General features: G+C 46.3%; 2 protein-coding genes across 2 annotated transcripts in view; one reads left to right on the top strand and one right to left on the bottom strand.

The window, feature by feature from the left end:
* LOC101005586 (proto-oncogene Mas) lies at positions 1–25,281 on the bottom strand. Its single transcript, XM_021938043.2, has 2 exons — positions 21,641–25,281; positions 1–4,416 (listed from the first exon to the last, which is right to left on the bottom strand). Exon 2 carries the CDS (start codon positions 4,378–4,380, stop codon positions 3,403–3,405), a length of 978 nt encoding a protein of 325 aa, XP_021793735.1. The 5' UTR covers positions 4,381–4,416; positions 21,641–25,281; the 3' UTR covers positions 1–3,402.
* LOC101003608 (mas-related G-protein coupled receptor member H-like) overlaps positions 24,787–27,276 on the top strand; it is a 41,655-nt gene continuing 39,165 nt past the window's right edge. The window contains 1 exon segment of the mRNA XM_031667618.1: positions 24,787–24,809. Coding sequence (XP_031523478.1) covers positions 24,787–24,809 — 23 coding nt within the window.

Genomic DNA, 27,276 nt, shown 5'->3' with positions numbered 1-27,276 from the left:
AAGAAAAGAAAAAGAAAAAAAAGAAAAAAGAAATGGTGGAGAAATGAATGGGTTACAAGCACCTGTAGGACATTGGGTCAAAAAGTCCATTAGATGGTTGCACACACAGGACTGGAGCCCAGCAAAGGGTTCTGCTCAGCAAATGTCTATTTGAGGTTCATTAATAAGCAGATGATTATGGATCAGGATCCAGGGAGAGTTCTCAGAAAGAGGAGAGTGGAGGCCCAGCCACTGAATTATGGAAAATGTGTCCATTTAAGGGAGGAGCAGTAGAAGAGGGAGGAAAGAAGTGAGAAGATTCCAATCGGGAAGACAGGATTCAAAAAGAGACCTGGAGAAAAATGTAGCAAACTAGAATCCAAGAAAAGAGATAATTTCAGGAAGACTGTGGGTATTAAATGCCACAAAAGGCATAGGTAGAAAACAGCCCATCAGATTTGGCACTGTGGAAGTTACTCACCTTCCTATCTGGACCAATCTCTCTGTGATGGTCAGACTGCAAGACAACTGGCAGGATGTTGAGGGGTGAATTGTGGCAAGAGTCAGGACAGTGAGTGTGGAAGAGCCTTTCCAGAAGGTGGTTTGGATGGAAGGGAGGGAGGAGAGATAGAAACTGGAAAGGAAAGGACTATGGGGCAAGGAATGGCTTGTGGTTAGGTGCAAGCAATTTGAGCCTATTTATATGTGCAAGGGAAACATCCCAGAGAGGGGTGCAGTGGATTAGACCACCACAGCAGATAAGCTGGGGCTATAGCAGTGAGCAAAGTTACATCCCTGCCCTCAAGGAGCTTATAGTCTAGCGTGAAGAGACAGAGAACAAGCAAATAAGCAAATCAATACACAGCATGACGACTGCTGAGGAGAAACGCCAGTGGGCAGGGGAGGGAACAGAAGAGGCTGTGTGCAGTGTGGGGGTGGCAGGAAGAGCCCCCTGCTGCGGTGACCTCTGCCACACAATTTTGTTCCTAACACTTGTCAAACAAACTTGTGTGCAGCCTGTCATTTTAGTTATGCGGTGTCTCTCTCTCCTACGACACAGGACAGCGGCTTCCACTTCCCCATCTTTGCCTTGTCCACATCATGGCGTTCTGCAGAGAAGGCTGTCCATGAATCTTTGTAGTAAGAATGCTACAAACCCTTCCTCTTCAGTTAGGACAGGCATTATCCAAACAATCTCCTCCCCATCCCCAGGGAATTCTCGGAAGTGGCACCTAGTAACCTACAGTGACTTAGGCAAATTGTCTGAATGCCTAAAGGGTACAAATTTTTTAGTATTCTCTACACATTTGCAAATCTACGCAGATCTTCTTGTTTTCATTTTAACCTTACAGTTCATTTTGGGAATGGATTTGGGGGAAGAGAGAAAGAAATTAGTCTTTATAACCCTGCCAAACTCGGAATCCTACCTCTTGGTAAGGCATCATTTTAAAAGGTTAGAATAACTTTTATATTCATTATCACATTTGATTTCCCAACTTTATCTGCAGAAAAACAATAAATGGGGGCTTCCTATTAGTTTACCACATTTTCCTTAGGTAGAAATTCCTTGTATCTGATAGTCTTTAGGGTCCTCTTTGAGACTAAGATCCCCTTTGAAATGAGATGAGGTTGGCCCCCTTTCCCTACCCCAGAGGCCAGCACGCAGCACACACAGGAGAGGACAGGAAACAGAGGGGAGTCGCTCTGATCTCCATATTCTGTTCTTTCCCAGGGAAGATGCTCTGTTTTCAACCAAAACCAAGATCATTCTAAATGTCACTGCTCCACACCCCATCTGGGCTCCTGACAGCAAAGCTGCCTTGTTTCTGAATCAGATGTTGTCACCCACTGAAAAGCCTCCGGCATCCAAGCTTGGCTGGTAGTGGGGTCCTGGCTTGACGGGAGAGACTCAGCTCCCTCAGCGAAGCTGCCCCCCATCGTTTCTTTTGAGAAAGGAAGAGAATGGGGAAGGACCAGCAGCAACAGAGAACCGTTTCATCACTGCCTCTCTGACCTTTTAAAGAGCAAATGGTTAAAATAAATACTATCGGGCTCATTTCTATGGACTTGAACATTTTACAACCTGTAGAATCATGTGACATATTGCCATTTTGTGGAACTCCTAGAAGGGACAGAAGGAAATAAACATCGCTATGCAGTCTATAGGCTGAGACGGGCTTCACAGCTAAAACCCAGGACATGTGGTGTCTGGAGGGCAACTCGTGGCAGGCAAGAGGCAGAGCCTGCCCTGGAGTGCTGAATAAAGATGCTGAGGACGTCATGCAAGGATCTGCCATGAGCAAAAATATCAGAGTCCTCCAGGATGTGTCCACATTCTCATTAGCCCTTACACTGAGCCTCCTTCCAGATATAATGAAAAAAAAAAAAAGCCTCAGGAGGCGAGGAGGCAAACAGGTGCAGATACCTGCACTTGGCTGCAGGTGAGAACTCTGGCTATAAATAACCCACCGTTTCATGGGGGAGGAGGATCCCAGTCACCACCAGGAAGTCATAAATTCAACTCCATTCATAAAAATATATATGCAATCAAAGGATTTCAAAACACAGACTTTCATTTCATCTAGTGTACCCACAGAGGGAAGGGAAGCCATGAGAAACTCCTCTACTGGTGGCCAAATGTTTTTCTTCTTAACCTGAAATGATGCACGAGCACATGGCTGCTTAGATCATAACATCCGCGATGTTTTTCAATAGAGGGGTAATGCCATGAAAAGCTTTCATGCTGCAAGCAAAAAGAAGACCTTCGTAAATTTACATTCAATGTGTAAAAACACATAATAACTTCTGTACATGATAGAGCTGTGTGTATGTGTGTGTGTGCACTTTACGAAACAAAAATTTATATTTTGTCTACCATTGAAGGGAGTGAGGAGAGACTGATGTTTGTTGAGCATCCACAATGTGCCAGGTGCTTTGCAAGCCTCATCTTCTCATTTCATCCTCACAGCAGACCAAGGAGGTATAGCCTGTTGCCATGACCATTATATGAGTGAGAAAATGAGGCTCTGAGAGGTTTAACAACTTGCCTGAGGTCACACAGGAAGTGACCCTTGTTCTTCCTGCTACATCAAGCTGCCTCCTCAAGTTCCAACAAATACTTTTGTTACCTTGTCCCGTACATATCTGTAAATCTTCCTGCTAGAGTCCTTTTTATGGTTCATGGTAAGATGCTGCCAAAAGAGCTGAAAGAAATAGAAAGAGTCTTTATCAAGTACAGAAATGACAGGTCATTTCCAGAAGATACAGTACAAGAGTTCAATTTCATCATTAATTAGTATCTCATGCATATTGGATGAGATGTCCTTCTGTATCACATTTAGGAGATACTTAAGTTATATTCCAAGCACAAGCTAAAAATGACCTGTGTTCCACCATTGTTATCCACAACTTCCCTCTCAGTTCTTAGACAACAGTCTCAACTGTGACCGTATTACAATTGTCTTCCTGGCGCCGAGGTTGCATTTCATCTTTGAAAGCCCTGGTCAGAACAATTTTTAAGGACTCCTTGAATCGTTTCTTCTTACTGCTTCCCACAAAGAAGTAAATGAAAGGGTTGGCGCTACTGTTGATTGTGGAAAAGAGCAGGGAAATGTGGTGTAGGTTCCCAAAGGTTGACCAATACTCATAGTACAGCAGGTAAAGGAGTCTCATGGGCATGGCGAAGATGAGGAATATAATGATGGTGACCATGATGACGATGTACAGCTTGGAGGAATGGGAAGCCCACGTGTTCTTCCGGATCTTCACGACCAAGATCGTGCTGGACACCAGCATGAGAGGTGTGAAGACCAGGAAGCTCAGGACGGCTATAAAGATGATGACTGCCCGGCAGTCACTTCGAGAGTGACTCTCTTCTTCTCTGTCGATGCACATGACATACTCCATGGTGGTCACCAAGCAAGAAAGAGCCCACAGAAGGGCACAGACCAACGCCGACTGGTACTTGGGGCGATGGCATCGGTACCAGATGGGGTAAAGGACCGACAGGCACCTCTCCACACTAATGGCCGTCAGCAGATAGAGGCCCGTGTTGTAGCCAAACAGAAAAGTCACTGATAAGGTGACAATTGTGTAGTAATGGCCAGAAGAAAGCTCGTAATCTAAAGCATAGTCGATAGACAAGATGAAAATACAGAAGAGCAGTGAGATGTCTGCAATAGACAAGTGGGTGATGTAGACAGTGAAGGGATTTCTTCTCATCCGAAAGCACAGGAACCAGAGGAGAATCCCATTCTCAACAAACCCCACTGGGGAGATGCTCATAATGACCCAGTGCACGATGGGGATTTGCCGATGTGCATTCCCAACCGAGGCGTTCCTGCCAGTTGAGATGTTCGTGGGTTCCTCAACAACAGATGATGTCACATTTAACCCATCCATGAGGAGGTCTCAGGCTGGAACTCTTCAGGTAATTATCTGTAAATATGTCCAAAACAAAAACAAACACAAAAATCCATGAAAATTGTTGGATTGGAATAAAAGGGAGAAATTCAGCTATAAATCATAATCTTCATGTTATTTAAAAAAAGCTTAACAGACCGTACAGTTATCTTTTTCCCAATGATAAGATTAGGCCTTTAGGATCTGATAAGAAAGAGAACTTAGACCTGATAAAAGAGAGAACTGATTGAATGACCCTTTTGGATCCCCAGTGATAGCCATTCATTCTATATCACTGTGTGCTTGTGGCTTAGCGCCAAAAAGGAGATGGCCAGGCAAGAGTGGCCGAGTGCCCTGTGCAGGACCCATTTCCAGTTCTGGCCCAAGCTTTCCTAATGGCATTTTGAAAATCATTTCATCTTCTGGGCCTCCATTCATTTTCCTGAGGGACCAGGTTGACTGCATTAAGACTTGATGGCAAAATGCATGTTTGGGCAATGCTGCCATTGTCATTTTTTAATACATGAAGTGCCATAAGCAGGAAGGAGAGGGAGCGCCTGGGACAATTGGACAATACTGTACCAATATTGCTTAAAGTGTGAACAATCAAAAGGCATTTATTTTACACGGCTTCAATATCTGGGACAAAGCTGGGCACCTGCTCAGACTACATAAGCCAGGCAAGCCATGTGTGGAGTAGGTGGAGAGCCCTAACAAGACGTATGTACGTCCCCACAGACCACAGGCCAGACGGTGCAGGAAACACCATCGCCAGATGCCAGACAAAGCACTCTCCCGAACCAGGAAAAATGCTCAGCATTTGAGGCTGCAAAGGAAAGATTCTCAGAAACTTTCCCTCACATTTTACCAATTACAAAATGAATATATGCACAGCTCTGCCCTCTTGCTAAAACAAAAATACCCTACCACTGGGAAGGAAAAGGAGGCTGTCAACAGAGATCATTTCCCATGTTCCAAAACTAACTTGTCCTTGGCTTTTAAAAAGTTTTTCTAGGCTGGACACAGTGGCTTCCTCCTGCAGTCCCAGCACTTTGGAAGGCCAGGGCAGGAGGACTGCTTGAGCCCAGGAGTTTGAGAACCAGCCTGGGCAATGTGGCAAACTCTGTCTCTACAAAAAAATACAAAAATTAGCCAGGCATGGTGGTGCATGCCTGTAGTCCCAGCTGCTTGAGAGGCTGAGGTCGGAGGACTGCTTGAGCGCACGAGGTTGAGGCTGTAGTGAGCTGTGATCATGTCACTGCACTCCAGCCTGGGTGACAGAGCAGACCCTGTCTCAAAAAATTTTTTTTTCTAGTTCGTGTGCATGCATATGTATGTGTATGTAGTAAAACATTGTTCTTTGTTTTCTGAACTTTGTCGGTAGGAAGCTGATCAAAATAATTTTTTTTTTTTTTTTTGAGACAGAGTCTTGCTCTGTCACCAGGCTGGAGTGCAGTGGCGAGATGTCGGCTCACTGCAACCTCCACCTCCCGGGTTCAAGCAATTCTCCTGCCTCAGCTTCCCGAGTAGCTGGGACTACAGGTGTGTGCCACAATGCCCAGCTAATTTTTTGTATTTTAGTAGAGACAGGGTTTCACCATATTGGTGAGGCTGGTCTCAAACTCCCGATCTCAGGTGATCCGCTTGCCTCGGCCTCCCAAAGTGCCAGGATTATAGGCATAAGGCACCATGCTGGCTGATCAAAAGAATATTTTTAATTAGTAGATATCTGTCTTTTCCTCGTGAGCTCACCAGAAGCAGAATAATACATAAATGTGTTATTTTGTGGCACTCGAATGGCTCTGGTGATATTAGACATTTGCAGAATCGAGTCAGCAGAACCCCAGCATGTGCAGGGTCCTGAGCTGTGATCTCAGTACAGCTGGGCCTGGATCCTGGGCCAGCAGGTAGCCTTTGGGTTGGCGAAACAGGTGTTTCCTTCCAGCAATGTGATCCAGGCTCCAAGGAGGCCTCTGCCTCAGTGGGCCCGATCACACCTCTCCCACTGACACTTCCCTCAGCTGTTCTAATGGGATGCAGGAAATTACTTTCACTGGAGGAGAGCTTCCTTTTACTTCATAATTAGAAGACAGAGACCCCGATAGGAACCCACACAGGACGAGAGCTCACATGCCCTGTCATGGCTAACCAAAGGCCTGCTGTAGAGACCGGGCCTTGTTAGAAGTTTGCAAGTAAGACCACCATGTTCCCCCAATTCTCCCCCCACAACATTTATCCCATGCCAGGCACTGTTCTAGGCACTGGGACACAGCAGTAAATAAAACAGACAAAGTGCCGGCCTGCTGGAGTCTATATTCCAGTGGGGAGGCAGTCGGTAAACAAAAAACAATAACAGCAACAACAACCAAACTGACGTCAGTGCATAAACAGTGCTATGGAAAAAAGTAAAGCAGCATTAAAGGAAAGGAGTGGCAGGGACCTGGGGGTTCCATCGTCCATAGAGTGATGGGAAAAGTCTCACTCATGAGGTCACACTTGGGCAAAGACATGAAGGAAGTAGGCGACCGAGGCCTGCAGGTTCTTGGGGGAAAAGTATTCCAGGCAAAGGGAACAGCAAGTTCAAAGTTCCAGAAGCAGGAGGCAGCCAAGAGTGAAGAACCGCAAAAAAGGCCAGTGAGGCAGGAACGGCCTGGCAAGGAGAATAGTCAGGTGCTGAAGGCAGGGGTCTTTGGCGGCCAGGTCCAATCGGGCTTTGCGGGCTGGGGCTTTTACTCCCAATGAGCCAATAAACCACAGGAGGTTCTTAGAGGAGGAATGTGGTTAACCTGGGGGACTGAGGCGTGAACAGCCTCGGTATGGCCTCTGTGTTCAGGTGACACTCTAGGGGCCACGGCAAGAAGGAGGAGGCCATGTGGGAGGTGAAGGCACTGGCCTAGACACAGGGAGGATGTTAGCATAAACTAGGTTGTGGCAGAGGTAGTAATATCTGGTGGGAGGTCTTTGATTTGATTCACTGACGGAAGAGATATGTGTTATGGTAGAAAGAGAGAATACGTGTTTAACCATTTGCTGAATGGACAGGTGCAGGTGAAGTGGGTTAGCAGGGCCTATGGAGTTTGAGAGGCCTGTGAGGCAGCCAGGCCATGTCCAGGAGAGGTCAGGAGCCGGGGGACAGTTGTAGCCTGGGGATATAAATGTGGGTGTTGTATGCAAACAGGGGGAATTTGAAGCCATGAGTGAGATGACAGTATCTGTGAAATACAATTAAAAAGGAGAAGAGGTTCAAGGACTGGGCCTCGAGGCATTTCGAAGTTAGAGGCTGGGGAGATGAGGAGGAAGAAGGAGAGGAAACTGAGGATGACCTGACAGAGAGGCAGGAGGACAACTGGGGAAGAAGGGCTCCCGGGAGGCCAAGTAAGAATGAGTTGGAGGAGAAGAAAGTGTGATCAACTGGGCTAAATTCTACTGCAAGTTCAAGTGGGCTGAGACCTGGAACTTGATATTGACCATGGGGGTGGAGTCATTGCTGACCTTGGTAGGAGTATTTTCAGTAGACTGGACAAAACGAATGCCTGATGCAAGTGGTTTAGAGAGAACAGGAGGAGAATAGGTGGAGACAGTGAGTGTAGACAACCCTCTTGGGGGCTGTGGGGTTGAGAGGTGATAAACGGATAAGAATTATCCAGTAGAAAGCAAACAATTGAGGAGTCGAAGTAGGGGTCTAGAGCTGGGCGGAGTGGCGACCTTGCCAGAGCATGATTTATACCTGGTGAAGGGGAAGGCTGGGTGTGTGGCTGCAGATACGGTGAGGTGGGTAGACGTGGTTGTGGGAGTGCCCAAGGCGAGAAGTTGTCTTCTGAATGCGCAGTATCTCTTTTTCAGCAAAGTAAGAAGCAAGGTCATCAGCTAAGAGTGAGGAGATGTTAAGGGTTTTTTTGTTTTGTTTTTTTTTTTTGAGGCAGAGTCTGGCTCTCTTGCCCAGGCTGGAGTGCAGTGGCCAGATCTCAGCTCACTGCAAGCTCCGCCTCCTGGGTTCACACCATTCTCCTGCCTCAGCCTCCCGAGTAGCTGGGACTACAGGCGCCCGCCACCTCGCCCGGCTAGTCTTTTGTATTTTTAGTAGAGACGGGGTTTCACTGTGTTAGCCAGGATGGTCTCAATCTCCTGACCTCGTGATCCACCCGTCTCGGCCTCCCAAAGTGCTGGGATTACAGGCTTGAGCCACCGCAGCCAGCCGATGTTAAGGGTTTAAGAAGAGAGGGCAAGACATGAAATAAATGAGGGAAAGAGAGGGCTAGGGACATACACAAAGTGCAGGATCTCCAGCCAGGCTAACCTAGAGCCCGCCCAGGCTAGTGCTCGGGAACCTGGGAGAGACCACTCAGCCTCACCCGTGCTTCTCTCCAGCTCGGTTCAGCTGTCCAGGTGCCGGTATGGAGAAAGGGGAGAGTTGGATTTAACCACAGCTGAGGTTTACCAGGCGGGTACGACACAGAGTGGGGGCCAAAGGAAGCAAAGCATGTAGAAGGGAAGGCCTACGATAATGGACTCTAGAGCCCAACAGGGTTAGGAGAAAAGTCAGGGCACGAGGGAGGTAACAGACGTGAACAGGAAATAGGAGCTACATATTGGAGGTCCCAGCGGTGTCAAGAAATCATTGAAGTCCCCATACTAAAGGCACTGAAGGGGAAGGAGGAGGTGGGGGTTGGAGAACGTGATGCTTAAAAAGTGAGCTTGGGGCAGTGTAGTTTTGGGGTTATCAGTATTAAATGCAGAGCATGACCATGGAAAAGAAGGGCTGAGGGAGAGTGGAGGACAAGATCATTTGAGTTGAGAGCAGAACCTGGAGCCTCAGGGCTGGAAGAATTATCCACAGATGCTGAAATTGCTGAGAAATAGTGTTGGAGACCAGGAATATTGTTGGCTGTAATCCAGGTGCTAAAATCATCAAGGAATTTGGGACAGCAGCCCAGGGGTCCGAAGCAACCACAGCAAGGAGGGTGGGAGGCCATTCAGTGGCCAGCATGCACTTCAGAGCCTGGTGTTTTGTTGCTCCTGCTGCGGTGGTATTGGAGAGAGAGGAGAGAGGGAAGAAAAGTAACTCATAGTACACAAAAGGTAGGGGCAACAAGGGCCTGGACCAGCACCGTCCAACAGAAACACAACGTGCGCCACCTGTGTAAGCGAAGTTCTAGTAGCCACGTTAAAGAAAGTAAAAAGAAACCAACAAAATCCATTTTAATCATGTACTTTATTTAGCCTAATGTGTTTAAAATATTATTTCAACACATCATCAATACAAAAAATATGGATGAGGTATTCATATTCTTTTCTATGCATTAAGTGCCCCAGATGCAGCGAGTATTTCACTCTTGCAGGGCCTCTCGCTTCCAATGAGCCTGGTTCCCTATGCTCAGGAGCCTCATGCGACTCGGGGCTCCCGTGTTGGCCATCACAGGTCAACAGCCATGGCAAAACCAAAGTCACTTATGCAAGGAAGCCAAGTGCTTTCATCTTTTAATTACTAACCTAAACCAAAGACCAGAAATATAAATTCAGGACCTAATCCAAGTTTTCGAGAACATTGACAAGATCGTCTTTCTGCCTCCGGTCCATTCCCTGGGATCTCTCATGGACCACGTCCTTCAGCTGCAGCTTCTTGCTATGTGGAGAGAGCTCTCAGTTATCCCAGGTCACCTCCCCTTCTCTGTCACCCTGCTTGCTCATCCTAGATTCAAGGCATGCTCTATTTTCACCACTGACCCATCCTTCGAAGCGGCCTGTCCTACCCTTTCCTTTTACAATACCAGTTTCTATTTCTGTATTCAACTTTTCTCCTTTTCCCCAAAAGTTTCCAAATAAATTCACAAAAGTCAACTGGGAAAGGTGTTTCAAATTATATCTTCTTTCTTTCTTTCTTTTTTTTTTTTTTTAGAGATAGGGTCTTGCTCTGTTGCCCAGGCTAGAGTGCAGTTGTGTGGTTATATCTCATTGGAGGTTGAACTCCTGGGCTCAGGTGACACTCCTGCCTCAGCCTCCCAAATCACTGGGACTACAGGTACATGGCACTACACCTGGCTCAATTTTTTTTTTTTTTTTTTTGTAGAGATGGGGTCTCGTTATGTTCATAGCCAATACATCTCTCCTTGTAACAGAGCAGAGTTAAAATTTTTTAATTAATAAAAAATTTTTAGAGATAGTCTCACTCTGTTGACCAGGCTAGAGTACAATTGTGCAACCATAGCTCACTGCAGCTTCCAATGCCTGGGCCCAAACAATCCTCCCCTCTCAGCCTTCTGAGTAGCTAGGACAACAGACATGCACCATCACACCTGGTTAATTTTGTTTTTAATTTTTTGTAGTGTTGCCAGGCTTGTCTCAAACTCCTGACCTCAAGCAATCCTCCTGCTTCAGCCTCCCAAAGTGCTGGGATTACAGGTGAGAGCCACTGTGCCTGGCGTCAGAGTTAAAATTCTATCTTATTGACTGTTGTGGATGGAATTGTGTTCCCTTCCAAAATTCATGTGTTGAAGTCCTAATCCTCAATGTGACTATATTCGGTGATAGGGCCTTTAGGGAGGTAATTATGGCTAAATAAGGTCCTAAGAGTGGGGCCCTAATCCAATAGAAGTGGTGTCCTTGTAAGAAGGGAAAGAGACATGAGAGATCTCTCTCTGTGAGGGCACAGAGGAAAAGCCAGGTAAGGACAGAGGGAGAAGGCAGCCGTCTGCAAACCAAAAGAGAGCCCTCAGCAGACCAGCCCTGACGATGCCTCGACCTTGGACTTCTGGTCTCCAGAACTGTCAGAAAATAAATTTCTGTTTGTAAGTCACCCAGTCCATGGTATTTTGTTATGGCAGTCAGAGCAGCCTAATACACCCACTAAACTGCAAACTCCTTGAAACCAGGACTTCATCTTTTTTGTGTCTGAATCTCCAACACTTGCACACAGTAAGCATTTAATAAATACTTATCAAACTGTTTCAAGAAATAAAGCCCATTTTAACAGTTCTAAGAATATACTCCGCTTCCCCACGAGGGAAAACCACCACTTTCCATGCAGGGCATCACACTTAATAAACACGGGTTTTGAATCGTTAAGAGCACAACTCATGAAGCACATACAGCATTCAGGCAGACTTTGATCATGATGTGGATTTTAGTCATGATTGGAATGCACATAAAAATTCCATTGAAACTAGTTCTCATTTAAAAACGAATCATAATCCTCCAAATTGTTTTTATAGCGGGGCTCTATTTAAATGAACACATTGCTAAAAATCACATTCCCAGTCTTACCCAACCAACTGAGTTTCGGTCTCTGAAGCGAAATAGCAGATGGCGAGAAGTGCCTTGACAACAGCCGGCCCTACGTGCTCGCCACCCCAGCCCTTTCCTCCCCCAGCTCCTTGGTCATTTTGTGTATTCTTCATCTCTGCCGGTGGTTGACTGACGGGGATATCTGAAGTTGGGAAGTGTGAGGAGAATAGAAGGGTAATTGCTGCTAGCTGACAAAACAGTCTAGCTCAGAATAATTTTGTGTTGGCTCAGTGAGCCTCCCCAACAGCAGAGAGAAGACCACACAGCTGAGATCTCAGAAAACCATGCAGACAGGTAGGCACTCGCACTGCAGGGTGAATCAGTAGGGTAACTTCTCTCTGTGTCAACCCAGTTCTAGGACCGGAGGCTCTCTGCCCAGACATGCCAAACATTTTTCATTATCTTTTTTTTTTTGAAACAGGGTCTTGCTCTGTTGCCCAAACTGGAGCGCAGTGGTGCAATCATAGCTCACTGCAGCCTTGACTTCCTGGGCTCAAGTGATCCTCCCACCTCAGCCTCCTGAGGAGCTGGGACTACAGGCACTCACGACCATGCTAGCTAATTTTTGTTGTCATTGTTATTTCTTACAGAGATGGGGTCTCACCATGTTGCCCAGGCTGGTCTCAAACTCCTGGACTCAAGCGATCCTCCTGAATCAGGCTCCCAAAGTTCTGGGATTACAGGCATCAGCCACCACACCCGACCAGCAGTCATTTTTCTTACACAGCACTTGCATTTGCAGGGATGCATGTTTACCTGGCAGTGACAGCCTGGGGTGGAAGGATAGTTCATCCTGACAGCCCTCAGTGGCCCCTGGAGTGTCAGTTACACTGCAACGGAAACCTCAGTTGGGAACAGATTGCAAAGACAGACGAGGAGGTGACAGCACCGTGACTGGTCAGCATTACTGGAAGCATCACAGAGCATCTTCCCTCCTCTCTTTCTTCTCACAAAAGAGACGTCTAGGGCAAAAGAAATAAGTTAGTCTGTGAGAATATCGTGGTGTGGGGCTCTTGAGGCCAAAGCACCTTTCCTTCCATCCTAGCTTTGGAGCCTTGAAATCAGCTTGGGAGGCTGATAAGGATGATGTCATTGCCCCCTTTTTAGAGGGAAAAACCTAAGGATTAATAACCACGCCAGGCTCAGAGCCACCGTGTTGCACAGCCCCAAAGGACCTACCATCTGCGTTTGCTTCAGTGTGTCCAGTGCTCTCTGGGTCCTGCAGGGCTGTAGTGCCCAGAAACTTATGCGGATCTTTTTTTTTTTGAGACGGAGTCTCGCTGCTCTTCTCAGCTGAGTGTGCAGCAAGCTGACCGCCTCACTGCAGCTCTGCCTCCCGGTTCACGCCATTCTTCCTGCCTCAGCCTCCTGAGTAGCTGGGACTACAGGCCCCACCACCAGCCTCGCCAATTTTTTTTGTATTTTTAGTAGAGACGGGTTTCACTCAGGTCTCGACCTCCTGACCTTAGATCCGCTCACTGCCTCCCAAAGTGCTGGGATTACAGGCGTGAGCCATCACACCACCAACTTATGGATCTTTAATCACAGTGTTGGCCAGGCAGAAATTCAGGTCACTTGACCTCGACCACAAGCCGAGATTAAAGAAGAAAAAAGAAGGGAGAAGGGACGAGAAGGAGAAGAAAGGAGAAGGGGAAGGGGAAGAAGGGAGAAGGGGAAGGGGAAGAAGGGAGAAAGAGAAGGAAGAAGGAGGAGGAGGAAGAGGGAGGAGGAAGGAAGAGGAAGAGGGAGGAGAACGGAGGACGATGAAGAGGGAGGAGAAGAAAGAGGGAGGAGAAGGAAGAGGGAGAAGGAGGAAGTAGAAAAGGGAGGAGAGAGAGGGAGGAGGAGGAGGAGGCAGGAGGAGGGAGGAGGAAGAAGAGGAACAGGGGGGAGGAGGAAGAGGGAGGAGGGAAGAGGAGAAAGAGAGGGAGGAGGGGAGGAGGAAGAGGGAGGAGGAAGGGAGAGGAAGGAGGAGGAGGAAGAGGGGAGGGAAGAGTAAGGGGGAGGAGGGAGGAGGAGGAAGAAGGACAAAGGAAGAGGAGGGAGGAGGAGGAAGAGGAGGAAGAGGGAGGGGGAGGAAGAAGGAGGAGGAGGGAGAAGGACAAAGGAAGAGGAGGAATAAATGACGAATTGATGCATGATGATGATGATGATGATGATGATGATGATGATGATGATGATGACGCATAATGATGATGATGATGATGACGATGATGATGAATGATGATGATGATGATGATGATGGAACATTGTTGATGATGATGAACCGATGATGACCACGATGACGACAACGTTGATGATGACGATGCACATGATGATGATTTAACATGATGATTAAACATGATACCATGTTTATTAATGACATATGATGATGATGATGATGATGCCATGATGATGATGACAATGATGATGATAAACATGAAGATGATGATGATGATGATGATGATGATGATGATGGTTAAAATGATGATGATGATGATGATGATGATGATGATGATGATTAGTGCTGATGATGATGATGATGATGATTAATGATGATGATGATGATACGATGATGATGATGAAACAATGAGAACGTCGAACATGATGACATTACATTTTAACATGATGAAAAGATGATGTGATGATGACAATGATGAACATGATGCGATGATGAGGAGGAGGAGGAGGGAGGAAGAGGGAGGAGGAGGAGAGGGGGAGAAGAGGAAGAGGGAGGAGGAGTAGTCATAGTCTGGAAATCACTGTTCTATCAAACCCCTCAACTTCGCAGATTAGTAAGTGGTTGCTGGAGAGCCTGTGAGGCAGGCCAACCTTCACAACTGGTTTGAGAAGCCCTGTAGCCCAGCGTGCCTGATCTTAGCCCGGAGCTCTCTCCACTACACTCTGGGGCCCAATCCTATTTTTAAGACTTTACCTTTTATAGCCTCTCTATACTTAAGTTTTCCAATCTAGTCTGCCTCTAACCTTTCCTATTTAAGGAATTAAAGTCACCATATTGTAGCGAATATTTTTTATTAAGACTTGTTTAGGCTGGGCAGAGTGGCTCACGCTGGTAATCCCAGCACTTTGGGAGACCGAAGCAGGCAGATCACCTGAGGTCAGGAGTTCGAGACCAGCCTGGCCAACATGGTAAAACTCTGTCTTTACTAAAAATACAAAAATTAGCGGGCATGGTGGTGTATGCCTGTAACCCCAGCTCCTCAGAAGCAGAGGCAGGAGAATCACTTGAACTCGGGAGACGGAGGATGCAGTGAGCCCAGATTGCACCACTGCACTCTAGCCTAGCCAACAGAGTGAGATTCCATCTCAAAAAGGAAAAAAAAAAAAAAAAAAAAAAAGGCTTGTTTAATTTCTAATTGTGACTTTGCCACTTTGCCACTTTGCCACTATGTGGTCTCTGCATGTGAAGTAGTCCACAGGGACTGATCAAACCACTCCTGCCTGTTCAGAGACCTCTGCCACTAAATAAATGATTACCCTGAAACCACCTTTGCAAAAATTATAACAATGAGAAAATTATGACAGTGTGAGATCTCACCTAACTGATTCCATCTTGCTTCTAAACTCTAAGCTGTCCTTGTTCATTCCTGAGCATAGGCTGAACTAACTTTGGGAGGAACTTAGTTTATAGTTTAACTTTGAAACAAAGACAGTAACAGTCCTTTCCCAAAACAAGCCCACTTCTGGCCTAGGGACCAGAATGCCTTTGTGAGACTAACAAGTTAGGCACAAGATTCAAAATTATGGTTTAGGAGTCATGCAGCTAGAGGCCACAAGATTCTGTACCTCCCCGATTGCTCCTAGGGATAACATCACTATTGTAAAACCTAATATTAGGGCTCAAGATATTTTTTCAGACACTGCATTCTGATGCACCAGCTGGTGCCACTCAACAGGTAATCTGGCTCAACCAGTTCTGTGATCCCACCCAGACCTCAAGACAACTTGCTTCAACTTCCTGTGACTTCATCCTTCATCCTGACCAATCAGCACTCCCCATTCCCTGGTCCTCTACACACCAAATTATCCTTTAAAAAACACCAGTCTCGGGCCGGGCGCGGTGGTTCACGCCTGTAATCCCAGCACTTTGGGAGGCAGAGGCGGGCGGATCACGAGGTCAGGAGATCGAGACCATCCTGGCCAACACGGCGAAACCCTGTCTCTACCAAAAAATACAAAAAATTAGCCGGGCGTGGTGGCGGGTGCCTGTAGTCCCAGCTACTCGGGAGGCTGAGGCAGGAGAATGGCGTGAACCCGGGAGGCGGAGCTTGCAGTGAGCCGAGATCGCGCCACTGCACTCCAGCCTGGGCCACAGAGCGAGACTCTGTCTCAAACAAACAAACAACAAACAAACAAACAAAACCCAGTCTCTGGATTTTCAGGGAGACTGATTTGAGTAGTAAAACTCTGGTCTCTCGTTTAGCTGGCTCTGCATGAATTAAACTCTTTCTCTATTGCAATTCCTCTGTCTTGATAAATCAGCTCTGTCTGGGCAGCAGGCAAAGAGAAGTTTAAGCAGTTACAGTCCCAACAGGGCTCATTTTATAGCTTCTTTAATCTTAACACAAAATGGGGGTATTTTCTTTTAAACGGAACAGTATGTGCTCATTGAAGACAATTCAGAAAGTCCACACATACAACTACTATTAAAAAATTAAGCTGATTCAACATTTAGGATATTCCATTAGTTTTTGTTCAGTGTCTTATACACACTCTTTTTTAAAATTGAGATTGCATTTTTATAATCTTTTGGTATCCTTTCTACCTTTTCTTCACTCAATATCATATTGTAAACATTTTCTCATGTCAGTATACACTCTTAAAGTATGACTTTAATATCACTAACTGAAGGTATCATGATTTATTTATTTATTTATAATTTTGAGACAGGGTCTCACTGTGTCACCCAGGCTGGAGCGCAGTGGCGAGATCACAGCTCATTGCAGCCTCAATCTCCTGGGCTTAAGTGAGCCTCCCAGGTAGCTAGGACTAGAGGGACATGCCACCATGCCAGCTAATTTTTATGTATTTTTTGTAGAGACAGGGTTTTGCCATGTTGCCCAGGATGGTCTCGAACTCTTGGACTCAACTGATTCTCCTGCCTTGGCCTCCCACAGTGCTGGGATTACAGGCGTGAGCCACTGTGCCCAGCTTTCATTATTTATTTTTAGTAATCCCCTAGCCTTGGACATACCATTTGCTTCTGATTTTTCACCGCTATTTTTAAAAACAAAGCACTGTCATGAATTTACATGGATGCAAATTTTGTGCACATCTCTAATTGTTCCCCTAGGACATATTTCTAAAAGTGGAATTGCTAGACCAAAGGGTATAAACATTCTTCAAGATTTAAATGTGCATTAACAAACTGTCATCCAAAATAACCATGCCAATTACATTAATACCAACATCAACAGTATATAAATTTTTTAACAGCATATATGTTTCTTTTTCTACAACATCTTCAGTTTCTTAAATTCCCAAATTTGATAGGTGATAAAAGATACCTTGTTTTAATTTGCATTTATCTGATTCCTAATGAGGTTGGACATTCTTTTAGGTTAACAGTTACTTGTATTTTTCGATGGATTGTTTTTTCAAACTCTATGTTCATTTCTTTTATTGAATTGCAAGAAACATTTGTAAATATGGCAATTTGTTATATGTTATATGTTACAATTATTTTTCCCCAGAAACTGGAGTATTTTATAAAAGACATGAAAGGATGCTGCTTGGAGTTTTCTTAAAAACACTTCCTTATTGGTAAAGACCATCCTGTGCTGATCATTAAGATTTAGAGCTTGAAAAAATCATGCAGATACTGCAGACCGCCCCCTTGTTTTTCCAGGTGAGGAAATTAACTCAGGACTAGTCCAAGGTTGCGTACTTAGTAACAAAGGCAGCAGCAGAGCCTGGATTGCCCCAGGTCCAAATTGGCGCTATATCTAGCTCTCCCCTGCCCCACCCAACATACACACACACCAGCTCATTGTCAATAGTCCATCTGTGTGTGAAGTTCACACACCCATTCATGGGGCCGTTAAGACTGTTGGAACATTTATTAATGGCTTTTATGTCACCAGAAGCAACCACACTATCAACTGGGTTGTCAGTAATTAAAATCCTTAAAAGATGGATTTTTTTATTTATCAAAGGATGGATCTATTTATCAAAGAATGGATTTTTATTTATTAAAGCACCATCTAGCCAATACCAAACCCATAACCAAAACAACACAAACACACAGGAATGAGTTGTTTTCAGAAATACTGTCTCTGTTGTCACTTTCTTCTGTGAAACAGAGTGACTCCTAGCTATCATCATTATCTATAAACACATCTATTGATGAAGGACACCATGCTTCACCATTATGTGTAAAAATAATTGATGTCAGAGGGGGAAATTCAGGCATGTCCTTTCATCAGAACAAATAAGAGAAAGGAGCCAATCCATTCAACAGCACAGTGCTCTCAGCCAAGTCCTCCAGAAGGGGGATGAGACAAGATCTGGGGCTCGAGCCCCTCCCCAGTGCGTGAGTGTTGCTATGGAACCCCACTTTACGTCTCCTTGCCTCTGTCTCTGAGATGATGCTAGAGCCTAGCATATTTCTTCCCTCTGGCTCTCCTCTTGCCTTCCTGCAGTTCTTCTTCTGTCTCCTTCGGTGGATCCCTTCTTACACTGCCCTTTGCACGTTGGAGTTCCACCGGCCTCCATTCTTTTTTTTTTTTTTGAGACAAGATCTCACTCTATCACTAGGCTGGAGTGCAGTGGCGCCATCTCTGCTCACTGCAGCCTCCGCCTCCCGGGTTCAAGTGATTCTCTTGCCTCAGCCTCCCGAGTAGCTGGGACTACAGGCACCCGCCACCACGCCTGACAAATGTTTTTGTATTTTCAGTAGAGACAGGGTTTTGCCATGTTGGCCAGTCTGCAGGCTCCATTCTCGACTCTTTTTGCTTCCTACTCTACAGATTCTCCTTGGGTGGTCTTGCTCAATCCCACCGTTTCAACCATCCCCACTTGCTGATGAAATTCAAATGCACAGCTTTAGCTCACACATCTCCCCAGCATGTCAGACCCATATAACCAACAGCCCTGGGTCTCTCCAACTGTGTCTCATGGTGGCACAGCAGCCTCAGTGGGCCAAAACAGCAATCCAACCTTCCCCACTGGTCCACACTTCCTCCAATACGCCTAATAGCCTTCCAACACAAAAAGCTGGACACTTTACCATAACCTTGTATGTCCCCTGCACCAGTGCCTAGAATCAGCCATTTCTCCAAGGAGCCCTGGTTCCTTTCAGTAAATAATTATATTTAGAAGCCAAGATCTGGGTGTAAAATGTGCTCATTGCTAGAAGGCTGTCCCTGCTCCCAGGCCCTCTCAGGGGTAGGGCTAAGGAATATATGTACATAGATACATTTATGTATAGTCATACATACACACACCTACAGCTGTATTTTGGTATCTTTGTATATCTTTATAAAATATACACATATAATCATGAATTGACCCCAATATCTCCAATTTTGACCCACCGCCAGTGAATTCATTTGAGTTTTCTCCCTCTCCACATTTGTAACTCCCTTCTCTAAGAAACCTGGCTTCCATGGCCCTCTATGCATTTACTCATTTGATCAACCCACCTATGAACGGTTGCCTATGTCTGGCACAGCTCCTCCCCTGCCCTGCACAGATGCCCTCCTCACTTTGCTGGACTCTTTTACTTCCTGTTGGAACAGTGCTGCCCCTGCCCCCCACCCTAAGACACAGACCTCACGCAGCAGGAGCGCCAACACCCAGCACCAGTTCCCTGTACCCGCCACGCAGATATCCTGCTCTGCCAAGCACTGACATCCCCTGCCATGTCACCACTGCCACTGCCCTCACCTTGGCATGGCTGCCCCCATGGGGATGATCCTTGCCTATTCAGGCTCCAGCACTTCACACAAGCCACCACAAGCCAGGCTGACCATGGTGGGAAGTAGGACTTAATACCCACCACCTTCCTGCAAAACTCAAAGAATTGTAGGCAGTATCGCATCTGAATCCTGAAGAGACTTTTGAGAAGAGGGGTTTTGACATTGATCAAAGTACAGTGCAGAGATCACTGCCTATTCTGCTTGTGCCTACGGCTGCTTGGCCTGGGAGCTGCACTTTCAGTCAAACTGACCATGAGAAGCAAGTCCTCCATCAAGCAGATTAACCCCACTGGGCCTTAACTGCTTGACATACTGGCATTTTAATGTAGTTCTGAAAGGCTGGGGTATAAGAAATGCTAGAGATTGAAAGCACTTTGCCAGTATGAATCTCATGGAAATGCCAAACTGAGATAATGAATCAACAAGCAGGGAAAACAAGCATGGTGGTTTCCATAGATGGGTAAGGATGTGGGCTTTGCAGAGCCTGTGTCCTGGCAGGTCCACTTGAGATTGCTGGCTGCATTTACCTCTCAATGAAAGTGAGAGCAGCAGATGGGTGGCGGAGCTGATAGAAAAAACAAGGAGACTCAGAGTCGGCAGAGAGTTCTAAATGCCATACATTTATGCTGCTCAAGTGTTCTCTAGAGACCTCAGAAACAAACAACCCCTTCCACACTCCCATTCAGTTGAGCACAGTCCTCCCAGGGCCCCAGATTCCCAGCCTAGCACATCACTCTTAGAAGAAAGGAAGGGGGCTGGGGAGAAAGGCAGGGAGAAAAAAAGGAAAGATAAAAAAGCCAGCAGAACTCAGGTTGGAGGAGTGGGCCATCTGAAACTGCCTGTTGTTCCCAGGCAACTTAAAGACAGCCTGACCCTAGGCTGGACTTTCTAGGTGTGCAGATCCAGAGAAAAGGGCAAACTCTTCCCTGTGTGCGTGTGCAGTCACCTGGACAAACAGAAACCCATTTGTGAGATGGAATTTCCATGGCAGGCAAGGGCTCTGATGGGAATGTGCAGGGCAGGAACATCTGTCCTGGTATTAAATGCATCATTCCCGTCTTCCCCACACTGGGGCCATCTGCATGCAGAAGCAGAGACTTCTTGTTCCCTTTCCAAACATACCACTGGATCAATTTAGAGCCTTGGTCTAAAAGCGGGGAAGGTGATTTTGTCCCCTAAGGGATGTTTGTCATGCCTGGAGATATTTTTGGTTGTCACAACGGAGAGGAGTGTGCTACTGGTATCTAGTTGGTAGAGGCCAGAGATGCTGCTAAACATCCTACAATATACGGGACAGCCCACATGGTAAATAATTACCCAGCTCAAAATGTCAATGGTGCCGAGGCCGTGGCACTCTGCTAGTGGCCAGCTTGTTACCACCCTTTTACTGCTGCACCCACAGCAATCTAACAACACATTATACATTCTCTCACCAAATTACTCCTAAGTATCCTCGCTGGGAAGTGTTGCTAAGATGCTCATACCAAAGATCAAGACTGAGCAGGAGATTCCTTTTAATAAACACCTTGTCACCAAAGGACTGCACATGACTTCGAAAGCAACAGAAGCGAATACTGATGCCAGGGCCCACTAAGGAAAAACAAAGAAACATCAATACAGCTTGCCCCTGTGATGCCCAAGAGCCGACAGCCAAGCGATTTCTCCAGAGGAATCAAATTCAGTAACAACCCTTTCAAACCTCAACTTCTTTATCATTTATAAGCTTTCATTAAGCAACCGTGAAAACCTCCAAGTCCACCATTCAAACTGTGAATTGATCCTAAGATTATTTCCCCTGCAGTGAGTTAAAAAAGAAAACGCTACTGCAGAAGTTTCAACCCTGAAGTTGAAAAACAATGTCTGGGAACAGTTAACTCGGCAAAGAAGTAAATTTTCCAAAACAAAGGCAGGAGGAAAGAGAAGTTTTGCCAACACACACCAACGGCAAACATCCAACACACCGGAAAAAAAAAAAAAAAAAAAAAAGGAAAGAAAGAAAGAAAAAACCGCACAGAAAAGAGTTACCCAAGAAATAGCTTTTGAAAGAGAGAAAATCTTACTCTGGTTGTCAAGGACAGCTAAGCAATGAAAAACTGGGAAGCAGACTCGCTGGTGTCATTTGCTCAGGAAGGGTCAGAGGTGGCCACAGGTTGGCTCCCTCTTCGCATCTGGGGCATCAATGCCCAGCCAGCCTGCAGGGTCTCCGGTCCCAACATCTCGAAGGATGGCTGCAGCCTCTCATCTCTGAAGGAATTAGAGCTGCTCTCCCACTGCTGAAAATATTTGAGATGTGCCAAGCAGATGGTCCCACGCTTATCAGCAGAAGCTTCCAATGGCATCATTCAGTGACACACTCGAGTGAAAATCTTCACGCCAATCCAGAGCGGGGTGTGAGCTGGTGACAATGCAAGGCGGTGGACTACCTTGAACCACTAAGGCCAGGCAGGGCTAAAGAGAAAGATGACCTGGAGAAATGCCACATGGAAGGGCAAAACCGCATGTGTAGTGGAAAGATAGAACCAGCTCAAGTACCCTGCTCAGCGTCTAATAAGTCACGTGACCTCTGCCAAGCTCTCTAAGACTTGGTTTTCCCACCTGTAAAATGGAGCTAATAATATTAACTCAAAACATTGTAATGATGAGATGAGTCTATGTATAGACCCAGAGAGACATGCAAGAGACACGTGGCTAGATAGTTAAGGATTTGTTCCCTTCTCGCAACCCAGTTTCAGAGAGTATCCTGCTCATATGTAGTATATAAGTATCCTGCTTATATGTAGTATATAAGACTCATAGGGTGCAATGAAAAGCAAGCAAACCAAGGAGTGTGTTCAGGGGTGGAGGCAGGGGTCTGCACCATTGGCTATGCCCAGACTGCTTCCCAGCCTGGTCCGGGGACTCCTCCGGGGAGTCCGGGGAGCAGCTGTTTCTGTTAGATGCAGACTCTCACCCGTGCAGTCGGGAACATGAGAGCTTCCCCGATCCCTTTTCTGCATTTTTTTTTTGTTTGTTTGTTTGGTTAGGTTTTTGGTTTTTCTATCTTTTAAAAACCAAAAATGGTCAATATGTTACCCATTTTTCAAAGAACCCAATGTGAAGCCCCAAAGGCTGAGAATTTTGGATCTCTTGGACCTCAGGTAGCCAAGCTTGAGATCCCAAGCCTGAAGACCCACCCCTCACTCATGGTAGCATTTTCTCTTGTTCAAAGGGATTCCTTCACAGTTACTGTGCCAAAGTATTAAGAGACCCCAGGGACCAACTATATCAAAAGGGATAAGAAGGCAATTTCAGACTCTGTGGGAAAGCGGACATAGGAACCCACAGATGAAGTTTCCCTCCAACTGTTTTCATAAGCAGTAAGACCATAGTCCCAGGGCAGAGCCAAACTACTCTTGTGGGAAGCCTGACCAGCAGCTCAGTCCTCCCAGTGGGAAGAAGAAAGGGGAGAGAAGAGAGCTTCCCTGAAGCCAGCAGGCATCTACTAGGTAGGTAGTGCTGAGCAGCAAATCAACAGACCAGGGGAACTCAGTCCTGAAGTTGGAAAGGTGTTCTCATTACCTGGTTCTGATGTTCCAAGGAAGAAGAAGTTCAGCCTCCTGGAGAACTTTAGTTTCCCAGAGGATGGTCAGAAACTAGAAAGGAAACAGGCACCATCTAAAGCAAACTGCAAGGCAGAAAAGAAGGAGCACCTGGTGGGAAAGGATCAGACCCACAGAAGAAAACGTGATTAGGGAAAAATAACAGGCTGCCCAGGAAGGTTCCAGTCCCAGCAGGGGAGGAATTGATCCCGAAGGAAACGAGAGATGAAGGAGATGGGATGGGACAGAGGGATCCTCTCTGCTCCACATTCGTTGCTTCTCAGATCAGGGGCTGTCCAGCTGTTATGAACATTTCACCCTGTCCCTATGGGTGCTGTGAAACCCTGCTCAGAGTGACCAACTAGAAGGAGGACTCCAACGTCATTATGTAAGTCAACAGAACAGAGGACCTCACCAATTTGCTTTTTCCAGTGCCTAACAGAAGTCTGTCCACATGGGCAGAGGACAACAAGCTGCACAATTTGGAAATTGATAATGGTCACAAGGTGACTGAAGAGCAAGCCACCAGGAAGCCAGGGTGGCCCGATGGCTTCTAGGTAGGGGGAGAGTCTCCAAAGGGGTTGGTGGCTGGCCGGGGGAGTCTGAAAGAGGTGGCTCTCTTTGCCCCCAGCTTGAGTGGGTGGCGGAAGGCCCCAGTTGTTTGGTGACTAATTGGCACTACTAACAAAGCAGGAACTATCGCAGATGGAGCTGGAGTCGCATTTGTGGTAGATAATGATTTATCCTTAGAGAAAATACAGCAACTCACTGTAAAAATAAAACTGCTTGCATTTAAGCCACAAATAGGTTGGCTATTTCTGTGCTTGGTTTGTCTTTGTGAGTAATCATTCTCTTCTTGAGAGGTGGGCAGAGTTTGAGGGGAAGAGTGGGTAACAAAGCAACTGAACCTGGGGAAGAGGAGGGTCTGGAGCTCCAACTTCCGGCGGAAGTTCTAGCATCCACCTCCAAGTCACGCCTTCCAAAGTTCCCTAGAGAAACAACATCTCTCTTTCTCCCATCAAACAACCGAGAACCATAATGAAGGGTGCCTGGCGAAGGGCCTTATGGGAGCAGGGAAGAAGGAAGCTTATTTACCCACGGCCACGCAGTGGACCCATAAGTGGCAGTACACACAAGTGGCAGGTCCCTAAGTAGTAGAACCACTAAGTAGGGTACAGTGGTAGAATCCCTAAGTAGACCATAAGTGGGAGAGCTCATAGACACACCAGTATGTGGTAGAATTCCTTTCTTCCAACAGTGCTTTACCCTAAAGCTCCAAACCCTCTCCGTGCCATGGAGCACTCAGCACTAAACCCAGGGAAGTCGAGAGAATTCAAGTCACATCCTAAGATGTGTTCCTCATCTGGAAGGAACTCTTCTATGCCCTCGATGCCGAGCCTATATTCTGGGGAGATAACCATTAAGTGCCTCACAAAATCCCAGCACTCCCCTGCGTGTTAAAAAGATGGAGAGTCAGCAGGGCAGGGAGCTGGGCTGCACCAACGGAGGGAATGGTCAGTGCCTGAGTGCTCACTTTCACAGAAGACGGCTCGAGTAAGAAGTGGAAACACATGGAAGGTCCACAGAATGGCAGGCAACTAGCTTAGGACACATGGTCTCAGTTCACCATGCAGGAGCAGAACAACTTCAGGTAAGCTAGAAATTTAGACTTGCAAACTTGACGGGAGGGACGAGTGATTATCCCATCCGTTTGATTGACAGAGTCTCAGCGTGGAACTGGTCTGCCCTCTGTCCTCTGGAGCTGCAAAAGAGGCTTCAGATCTCATTGGCCAGATGAAAGTCCAAGATAAAACCCTGACAACAGAACTCTCCCAGGCTGATCGGATCCCCATCAGTCTTAGGGAATCTTCTCCAGGCTTCTGCTAGCCAACCCTGACCTGAATTGGTTGGGTCTGTTCCCAGTAATATTCTTTACATTCAGCATACATTTCTTAAACATCAGATCTGAAAGAGAAAAGACATCTTCTCCCCCGTGTGCTTGGTTTCTTCCAACTAGTCAGGTCCACAACGGGGAGCACAGTGAGAGCACTACAAAGGGCAGAAACTATACAGGTATGAAGACGGGGAAGCAAACCCGCCGGACACAGTGCAAGTAGCCCTCCAAGACGCACCCTGGGAAGGGCCCAGAGCATGGCTGCAGACAAGAACTCATCATGTGGGAGGCTTTGCTTCCAGCCCCCAGCCGCCCCACCCCCAACCTCCCCTCAATCACAGGAATCTGCCCAAAAGGAGACTTCTCATCTGGCACAAGTGCCTTTGCGGAACAATGAGGAGGATGTGAAGTGGCCCAGAAAGAGTCGGGCATCCCTAATCCAGGACAGCCCTTCCACTGAGGGGCAGGGCGAGGCTCAGGGAGCTGCTTCCCTCCTGCAGGAGAGCCTGGGATGGTGCCCGCCGCCCCAGAGATCATCACAGTGGACAAACTAGACCTCACTAGTTCCAAAAGGAGAACTCCCAACTAATATAGCTCATATAAATAAGAAAATAAATAAATGCCTCTCTAAGTTCCCCAGAATCACCAGATATCACATCTACAGGGCTGGCTAAAGTTTGCAGCAGGAGAAAATAATTAGAAAATAAACCGAGCATGGTGTGAGGCAGCCTGGGGCAACATAATAAAGATGGGGAGGAGGCAGGGGTGGCACCGGGTGCCTGGGCAGGGTGGGGAAGGAGGGAAGAGGAGAGGAGCACACTCCACCCCCAGGAGGAGATCGGGTCTGCCTGAAGAGGCTCACACGCTCTGACGGTTTGGGAAAATACCTTTACCCCAACTAATTTTCCTCCCTTCCTCTCCTCTATTTCCCTGGGAATCTTTGTAAAAAGGGCCCCTGAGGAAAACCAGTGCCAGAACCCTTTGCCCAGGACAGATGATCTTGCTCATAGGGACATCCCTAGAGAAAGTTCGCATTGAGTCACAGGTGAAAATGTACGAGCACTTTGTGGATGACTCGCTCGAAATGATCTGAGAGCTCATCTGCGCTTCGGGTGTGTGTATTCCCGTCTGTCCCTCCTCCCGTTCAGCACCATCTGGATTAATATAGCTATAGAGGAAAGCCTCAAAATTCCTTTGTGTGTGTGTTTTTTTTTGTCCCCAGGAGTCACAAGGACATTTCTTAAGTGCTCAATATTTTATCCCCATTTTACAGATAAGGAAAGTGAGGCTTGCAGAGTTTAAGTAACTTGCCCTAACTCTTGTCAGAGCAAGGAGAGACTGACTCCAGAGTGCGCAATCCCCACCTATACCTAGGGCGTAAAAGCTGTAAAGTATAAACTCATTTTCATTCTCCTCTTCTTTTTTTAATCTCATTTTTCTCCTTTTTCTAAATCCAGAACACCATACTAGAAAGTTTTTTCTTGAAACAAGTTTGGAGATAATTGTGGAGTGGGAGATGTTCAAAAGTATGTGCTCATAATAAATTCACAGCAAAAGGGACTTCATGACGTTCACGGCGCTCACAGCTTAATATGAGAATAAATGGCTGGTGGTGCACACCCATAGATACTTTATGGTATCTCTGATTTGGGAAGTAGGATAGATGTCTGAAGCTTTATAGTTTATTAAAGGGGGATTTCAAGTTAAAGTATGATACTCCACTTGACTTCAAGATGTATTACAAAGCTACAGTAATTAAGACAGTGTAGGCAGGGCGCAGTGGCTCATGCCTGTAATCCCAGCATTTTGGGAGGCCGAGGCAGGCTGGTGTTGGCAAAAGAATAGGCAAATAGATTAATGAAATAGAATAATGAGCACAGTTATGACACACACATTTGACAAGATGACTTTCAAAAAGGGTGACAAAACAATTCAACGAGGAAAGCCAAGTCTTTGTAAAGCAGATGAATATTCACAGTGAAATAAGTGAACCTCAGCTGCTACCTCACACCGTACACAAGAGTGACTTTGACAGGGATCACAGATGTGAGTGCAAAAGCTAAATTACAAGGTTTCTAGAGTGAGCAAGAGAATATCTTCCCGATACTGAGACAGACAAAGATTTCTTAGGACACAGAAAGCATTAACTGTTAAAAAAAAAAAAAATCTGATTAAATGGGCTTTATTAAAAGTAAAAATGCCTGTTCATCAAAGGCACAAAATT

This window comes from Papio anubis, chromosome 6 (assembly GCF_008728515.1).
Source record: "Papio anubis isolate 15944 chromosome 6, Panubis1.0, whole genome shotgun sequence".
In the NCBI taxonomy this organism is placed as follows: domain Eukaryota; kingdom Metazoa; phylum Chordata; class Mammalia; order Primates; family Cercopithecidae; genus Papio; species Papio anubis.
Note: the sequence above shows the minus strand (reverse complement) of the source record. Positions and strands in the feature narration are given on the sequence as shown.